Consider the following 8,900-nt stretch of genomic DNA (forward strand, 5'->3'; position numbering starts at 1 on the left):
AAAACTAATTCTGTGACTTTAAATAAGTCACTTCTCTCTATTTCCTCATCTGTAAAATAGGGAGATTGGACTAGGAGGTCTTCTGATCTCCTTCAAGTACTAAATTCTGTGATCCTCTGATTTTCTGCTCACTGGACTTTAGGACAACCTCCTAACCTATCCCAAGATTGGACCAGAAGGAAAAGGATGGAGTTCACTCCAAGGCTCAATGCCACCATGAAGGACAACCACTACGGCCTGTCCGAGTCCCGACTACGCCCTGTCCTTGCCACCCTCTGTGGCCTCATCCTGCTGGCTGGGTTGCTGGCCAATGGGCTGATGCTGATCATCTTGAGCAGGGGCACAGGTTTGAGGGGCCAGGCCCCAGGCCCGCTCCTGGCTCTGACCAATAGCCTCATGGTGAACATCACTCTATCAGATCTGGTCTTCCTGGTTTACGTGGTCCCTGTTTTGCTGCTGACCTTCCTCCAAGAGGACTGGTGGCTGGGATCCTCCATCTGTACCACCAGCCAGAGTTTCAACATGGGCACCATGTTCTGTACTTTCTACAGTATGGTGGCCACTGCCCTCCTCCGCCATGCCGCCGTGGCCTTCCCGGCCATGGCCTTCCCAGCCAGCAGAGGAGCCCAGCTATTACTCTGCTTGACCATGTGGATCCTGGGTTTCTCTGTGTCTCTGCCCAACTGGCTTTACCAGAAAGTGGTGGAAGAGGGCAGGGAAGATGGGGAGGAGGTGGGACAGGGATCTGAGCTCATCCACTCATGCCTCATGCTCCTGGGCCCCGCCCAGACCTCCCGCTATTTCACCCTCCTTGGGGCCCTGGCTTTCCTGCCCTTTGCCCTGATACTGGTGTTTAGCTTCACTCACCTGGGCTGGCTCTTGTGGAGCGGGGAGTGGCCCCAGGTCCCACCAGACGTCCGACAGCACCGAGAAGCCACAGGCCTCATCCTGGTGGTGTTAGTTGTCTTTGTGGTCATGTGGGGGCCCTGTTCTGTGCTGGGCTACGTGGCTGCTTCAGGAGGCCTACCAGATACCTTCACAGTCTTTGTGGCTACCAGCCTCTGCACCATCCTGGCCTACTCCAACTGTGCCATCAGCCCAATTCTCTGTTTCTGCCTCTCAAGGCAGTTCCGGGCAGGGCTCAAGGACCTCTTCTGCTGCTCCACCCTGGAAAGGGTAGTCCTAAGACATGGTGGGGTGGTACAGGGTGCCCAGGGAGATGAAAGTGGGAGGGTGGGAGCCCCCAGTCTATGGGGGACTCCTGCCTGAGGGGAGGGGGCAAGATGGAGAGCTGAGATGGTTAGAATAATGAACTCATAGAAACCTAAGAATACGAGTCATTCCCCAATTGATAAATAGTCAAAGGATATGAACAGTCAGTTTTCCAATGAAGAAATCAAAACAATTTGTAGTCACATGAAAAAAAATACTCTAAATCATTATGAATTAGAGAAATGCAAATTAAAATAGCTTTAAGATATTTTATACCTATAAAATTGGCTAAGATGATTGAAGGGGGGAGTGACAAATGTTGGGGGGATGTGGAAAAATTAGGACACTAATTCATTGTTGGTGGAATTGTGAACTGATCCAACCATTTTGGAGAGCAATCTGGAATTATTCCCAATGAGTTATTAAACTGTCTATACCCTTTGACCTAGCAATACCACTACTAGGTCTACTTCCAAAGGTGATTAGGGAAAAAGGAAAAGAACTTATATGTTCTAAAATGTTTATAGCAGCTCTCTTTGTAGTGGTAAAGACCTGGAAAGTGCAGGGATGCCCATCGACTGGGGAATGACTGAACAAGTTGTGGTATATGATTATGATGGAATAATACTATACCATAAGAAATTATGAGCTCAATGATCTTAAAAAATATAGAAAGACTGATGAAATAATGAAGAGTGAAATGAGTATAACCAAGAGAACATTGTATACAGTAACAGCAATATTCTCTTAAAAACGACTTTGAGTGAATTTTGACAATTATAAGTACCTAAATTAACTATAAAGGACATATGAAGAAAGATGCTATCTGCATCCAGAGAAAGAACTGATAAATAGAACTATATAAAGAATAATTTTACATACATATATATACACACAGACACATACACACAAACACACACATATACATATATATACATATATATATACCTATTTGTGTCTAATGGTTGCCATCTCTGTGGTGGGGAGGGGGGGAGCAGAGAATAAAATGGAAATTTACATGATAATTTTATTGTGTATTTAAAAGGAATAGCAAGTTGTATGTAGTGGATTTGTGATTTCATGTGTAGTCATCTTTTTTGTTGGAGTATATTATAGAATATTTGTTTTATTCCATAAATTAAAAAAATAAAAATTTAAAATACACTTATAGGAACCACAGAATGTGGGGTCTTTGGGGTCATGGTATCATGAGTAGGGCACTGGACCTGAAGCCAGGACACAGATGTGACTTTTGACAATTCCTATCTATGTGACCAGAGACAGCTAGATGGCTCATTGAATAGAGTGTCAGGCCTGGAGTCAGGAAGACCTGAGTTCAAATCTGGCCTCAATCACTTCTTAGCTGTATGACCCTGAGTAAGTCATTTACCCCTGTTTGCCTCAGTTTTCTCATCTGTCATCCAAACCCTTTAATTTACAAATCAGGCAGCTGAGGCCAGGGAAAGGGAAAGGGGACTTGCCCAATGGCACACAGCAAATTAGTAGTGGAGACAAGACAGAACCTAGGTATCTTTATTCCTAGGCCATGGGTGTTTCTTTTCCATTTCCCTTTTTCTTATACAGTAGATACCCAAATAGAGGAAACAGAGTAAAATATGAGACATTTGGGGGAGAGACAAGTGATAGGTGAAGGTAAGGTTGAAGACTAAAGGATGTCTGAGAAGAGGGAACCAGAAGGGGAAATTGGGTCCAAGGAGAAGAAAATGTGCTATGAGAGTAAATAGGGTATCTAAGGAGATGAAGGGAAGGAAGAATGAAAGGTTAAGGAGAATTATCTGATAAAAGGAAGAGAGCAGGGCCTGATGGTACCCAGAAGCAGAAAAAAAAAGATTGCATGAAACTCATTGTTTCTTCTCCCTCCATGACCTAGTCTCATAGGGTGCTTGACATGTCTTCCTCCCCTTCTTTTTTTGATAGTTAACTTGACCTCTGATCTCATCATTGTATGGGACTCCCAGTGTGAAAATTCCATCCACCAATGCAGATAGCATCTACTCTGCAATTCCTATAACCTTAAAGACTTGCTTGGGGCACTAAGTGACTTGCTTAAGATCATACCATCATCATCAAAGGCAAGACTCAACCCAGGTCTTCTTAACTCTTTTGCTGGTTTTCTATCCCTTTGTGGTGCCAACGCAATATTCACAGCACCAACGGTGACTATGAGTATGCCAGCACAGTTCTGAATCACAAAATATAACAGACTCTCCATATATAAGACAGAAGCAAAACATTTCTTCAAACACCAGGAAACCAAATCCATCCTAGCAACAAAGAAGTTAATACATCATAACACAGCAGGGAGCCATACCACCCTTTAGCCTACCTACAAACAAACACTCACAAACTTAGCTGTCTCCTTGTCTGTGTTTTCTCTCTGCCCTTTGTCTAGCTGCTCTGACTCCCAACTTCCTGTGGGCTCTGTTGCACCCTTCAGCAAGCTCCTCTCACCACAGGTTCCATGTGATTTTATTTGGTCTATTAAGGAGCAGGGATCTTCCAATTCCCTTAGGCCTATTAAGGGATGAAGAAGATCTTCAAATTCCCATTCCCATTACACCTCTCCCCTCAATAAAGGAACAAAAATAAAACCAACAATTGAACAGCTTGTCTTGACCAATTAATTTCAAATATTCTCTCTTCCCCTTCTCTGCTCTCCCTTCTCTTGTCTTGGGGGTAGTGGGGTGGAGTGGGAGTAGGCAAGGGGGCCAGAGTCAAGGAGAGATCTGTAAATGCTGCCTAGGACCACAGGATGTCATCTCATTCCATCATGGACAGCTTGTAAAGCCTGGCTAAGGAGTTTGGGCTTTATTCATGGGTCCAGGTTTCTGAGGTCTCTAGGCAAGAAAGATTCTTAAAAAATATATATATATATATATATATATACATACATACATACATATATTTTGTTAAATATTTCCCAACTACATGTAAAAAATTTTTAATATTCATTTTTTGAAAATTTGAGTTCCAAATTTTCTTTCTTCTGCCCTTACCCCACCTTCGAAATGGCAAGTAATATGATGTTGGTCAAACATGTGAAGTCATGCAAAACATATTTCCAGATTACCCATATTGCAAAATAAAACACACATACAACCAAGAAAAATAAAGTAAGTAAAAAAATTATGCTTCAGTCTGCACTCAGAATTCATCAGTTCTGTCTCTGGAAGTGGATAGCATTTTTCACCATGAGTCCTTTGAAATTATCTTGGATCATCATATTGATTAGAGCAGCCAAGTCTTTTCCAGGTGATCATTGTTACAATATTGCTATTACTGTATACAATCACTCACTTCATTTTGCATCAGTTCTCATAAGTAGACAAAAAAGAAGTAGCTACTGGTGGATCTCAGTTCCAAACTATTATGCTGCCCTCCAATCCATTCCTTCCTATTCTCTCCTAATCTGTTTTCATTCTCTTAAAGAGGTCCTTAAATGCTGGGCTATGGATTCTAGACTTTAGTTAGTAGATAACAGAAAACCATTGAAGGATTTTGAACAGAGCTGGAGGCATGATCAGACTGGTGAATTGTGGAGATTAATCTAGCCATGCCATGGTTTCCCAGAGAGATGTTTGAAGGCAGGTGGGCTATTGCAATAATTGGGTCAGAGGGAATGGGAGTGGAGAGGAGAAAGCAGCATAGGGGAGCCAACTGTTCACATATGGGATTCCCATTTCCCCATGATATCAGGTCTCTATTTCTGATTCCTGTCTGATTGGCAGGGACTACCTAGAATTCTCACCTAAGGCAATCCTCCTCCCTCTCTGACCTCTCCCCCATTTTAAGGATGTACAAAGGCTTCAGGGCAAAGGAGTAGGTGGGAGAATTCTGTGGGAAAAAGTCCCCTCCTAATGTCAGTGAGCATACCCTGTACTGGCTTTCTTAAGGACGAGTCTCCCTAGCTTGTGCTACTTGGGGTTAGAGCGTTGGTGGTTTCTGGAATTGAGGGATGGAGGATTCAAATCTTCACTCAACTACTTCCTGTCTAGGTGACATTAGACAATCAATACAAATTTATTAAGCACCAACTACAAAGCTGACCTTTGACAATCACTATCTATGTGACTGGGGGTAGCTAGATGCCTCAGGGGATAGAGTGCCAGGCCTGGACTTAAATATGGCCTCAGAAACTTGCTAGCTGTGTGACACTGGGCAAGTCATTTACCCCTCTTTGCCTCAGTTTCCTCATTTGTAAAATGAGCTGGAGAAGGAAATGACAAACAACTCCAGTATCTTTGCCAAGAATATCCCAAAATGAGACTGAAATGACTGAACAACAGCTGTGTGACCTTGGGCAAGTCACTTAACCTCTGGTGCCTCAGTTTCCTCATCTGTAAAATAAAGGAGTTGGATGACATAGCCCCTTATAGTTTTTCCAGTCGAATCTATCATCCCTGATGAGAGATATAATATAGAGGGCAAAAAGCTGGCCTTAGAGTCAGGAAGATTTGTGTTCAAGTGTTGCCTTTGACACATCCTGGATGATCCTGGGCAAGTCACTTTATTTCTCAGTTCCCCAGGCAGCTCTCTCGGACTATCAGTTGCAGATCTGCTTTGGTAGAGGGAGTTTCTTTACTATAAGTTCCCTGCACCAATAAAATCAAAGACAAACACACACACACGTGAAAGGAAGCCCTTTGTTCCAGGTAAATCTCCCTTGGATTGGTTCTGGAAGCCAAGGTTGTCCCCCCAGGAAAAATCATTTACACCCCACAGGAGTCAATTTGCTCCCAGGTCAACCAAGCTATTTAGATTGGTTGAGTTGAGTCAGAGGCTGGATTTGAACTCAGATCTCCCTGGTGAGTCACCAGCTGCTTCTAGTTCTAATTTCAAGCCTCTCTGTTCAAATGTCACCTTCTTCAAAAAGAAGTTCCTGTCCCACCCCACCCCCCTTGTTAGGGTCCCATACCCATCCACCAGTCACTTAGCATTCATTCATTCATGTATTTATGTATTTATATTCCATGTTTATTTATCTGTGGACAGGAAAATCTAAGTTTCTTGAGGGCAGGGTCTGTCACTTTTGAATTTGAATCCCTAGCTAGATGCACTAGGAGGCACTTAGTAAGTATTCCTTGATTGATTAGCTAGGATGATGCTTGAATCTCTCTCTCTCTCTCTCTCTCTCTCTCTCTCTCTCTCTCTCTCTCTCACATACACACACACACACACACACACACACACACACACATTCCCGTACTAGGCCTTTTCTGCTTGGTGAACCAGTGACAAGTCTCCAAGTGTCCCTTCCATGTCACAGGGGACATCAGGGGAAGAGTGCAGGCCCTAATTCTTCTTTCCCCAGTCTCTAGCCTGGCTCTCACCCTCTTCTTCCTTCTCCTTTGGGTCTCCTTTCTAGCCTTTCTGCCTGGCCTTACAGGATCTGGAACAGGAAAGGTCCTTAGAAAGATCATCTAATTCAATCATTTCATTTAGAAATGACAGAGGAAGAGATTGAGTCCTCGGCACGGAGGAGCGAAAGGGATCAGCCCAAGGTCATATTCTGGGGTCTGAACTGAGGCTCTCAAGCTAATTTCCCCCCTGCTTTATCCCACTACTTATTACCCTAAAGTTCTCCCTCCTGTCTTCAAGGAGCAGCATTTTTTAAGAAGCTCTCCTCATTTCAGAGAAGGAAAAGGCTGGCACTGCTGCCCCTGGTCCAAGAGAGCATCCCTGTCTCCTATCATCAAGGCACATGCTCAGAACTGTTTCTCCAGCTTTGGGGATGGACGAGTCTGCCCTGAACCAGTCACATTCCCAAGTGGGGCCTCCTGTGACCTGTGGACACATTTGTGAGACAGCTGGCTGGGGGGCAGGGCTGTTTGCTGCTAGTGGCCTGGGAACAGAGCCAATCTAATTGGCCCCCCACAGAAGGTGGAGCCCTGCCTTCATTAGCACTGTGCCTCTAACCACTGAACCCACCAGCCCTGCCAGCATGCAGCACTTCCCTCCTCCTTTCCCTTGATGTCTGTCATGGTTCAGATACTCGGTGACCTAATTTCATCTGTAAAATGGGGATTTTGTACAAATCTCATTTAATCTTTAAAACGAGGATAATGAGAAGGCAGTGGACCATGTGGAGAGAGAGCCTTGGCCACTTGAAAGAGGGCTAGATGGGGAGACAGGAGACCCAGGTGCCAGTCCCTGCTCTGTGGCTGACTTTACTGAGAGGTTATAGGATTTACAGCCAGATGGGATGTTAATGATCAGCTCAGAGGAATCAGTTTCCTCATTTTATAGATGAAGAAACTCAGGCCCATGGGGGTGGGAGGGAGGGAAGAGAATTTCCAAAGGTCACACTGGTAGTCAGTGGCAGAGCCAGGATTAGAACCCATGGCCTCTGACTCCAAATCTGTTGGGAATTTGTGGGAAGCCAAAGAGGCCTGATTCAGGACTCACAGGATTACCTTGATAATAGTGGACTTTTAATATCAAAGACCTCTTTTCAAGCTCCTGAGTTCTTTTGATATGGGTTACACTTAAAAGGATGTTGTTTGAGTTTTGAGACCAACAGGCTCTGCCCCAAGACTTTATTTGTCCAAAACCAAAATATTTGAATTCTTAGGTGGTCAGCTCCTATGCAGATGTCCTTGATGAGAAGGTTTCTGGCCTTGAAGCCAGCTCTGAAGAGCATCCTTTCTAATGTAACTGCATATGAAAGGAGCTAACTGACTTTTCCTAAGACTTTCTGGCACCTAGAGAACAACAGCCTTCTGCCATGCTACTTCCAGGATATGACAGACAAAGATAATGATAAGAATACTTGAGTCCCCTTCCTTCGTCTCATTGCTGTATAAAAGCCTTGTCCTGAGAATCAATAAAGGGAGTTCATCGCTCTTCCTTGAACTACCCACATGGCCTGGTCATTTCTTATTCACGTCTCCGAATCATGCTAAGTGCTAGACACTGAGCAGCCCATGGCAAGTATTTTTTTTTTTTCACTATAACAAATCCTTTAATTTACAAGCTCACAAAATTGGAAAGTGGCTTTCAAAGTCATCTGAATCAGCCTTTCCAAGCCATAGCCAATCACAACAACCAATGCTAATAATAATGATAGCTAACATTTATGTAGTGCCAATTATGGGCCAGGCAACACGCTAAGTGCTGTACAAATATTACTTCATTTGATCCCCATAACAACACTGAGATAGGTGCTATTATTATCCCTATTGTACAGTTGAGGAAACTGAGGCAGACAGAAGTTCAATAACTTGCCCAAGGTCACACAACTAGTAAGTTTCTGAGGCTGGATTTGAGTTACTTTAGCAGGCTGATGATGAAGCACGCTACCCACCTCCTGCAAGAAACAACTGATGGAGTCACAGAATGAGACATGCGTTTTTGAGATGGCCGATACAGAAATTTGTTTTGCTTGACTATGCTTGTTATAAGTGTTTTCTTTTTTTTTTAAGAGGGGAGTAGGTGAGGAGAGAAAATAAATTTTGATCATCAAAAAATTAATTAAAAAAATCCCAAGTCATTATTAAGTACCTGCTATATACCAGGCACTCTGAAATGAAATAATGAAATAATCCTTATGCTCAAGGAGCTTTCTTTCTACAGGGGAAACAACTGGTTCACATAGACATAAATACAAATACGTATGGAGTAAATGTAAAGTAGTTTGGTAGGAAGGAGGCACCAGCAGCTGGAGGGAG

At 43.6% G+C, this 8,900-nt stretch overlaps 1 protein-coding gene across 1 annotated transcript; it reads left to right on the forward strand.

The window, feature by feature from the left end:
• The first annotated feature begins 216 nt into the window (after positions 1-216).
• LOC138150223 (galanin receptor 2a-like) lies at positions 217-1,269 on the forward strand. Its single transcript, XM_069073658.1, has one exon. The coding sequence runs from the start codon at positions 217-219 to the stop codon at positions 1,267-1,269; it is 1,053 nt and encodes a 350-aa protein (XP_068929759.1).
• Positions 1,270-8,900: the final 7,631 nt, after the last annotated feature.

Source organism: Petaurus breviceps, unplaced genomic scaffold (genome assembly GCF_028583685.1).
Source record: "Petaurus breviceps papuanus isolate PSGF00001 unplaced genomic scaffold, PetGlider_PUasm1.0 90865, whole genome shotgun sequence".
Classification (NCBI taxonomy): Eukaryota; Metazoa; Chordata; class Mammalia; order Diprotodontia; family Petauridae; genus Petaurus; species Petaurus breviceps.

Coding starts and splice junctions, on each gene's coding strand:
- LOC138150223 (XM_069073658.1), top strand. CDS start 217: ATGAAGGACAACCACTACGGCCTGTCCGAGTCCCGACTACGCCCTGTC.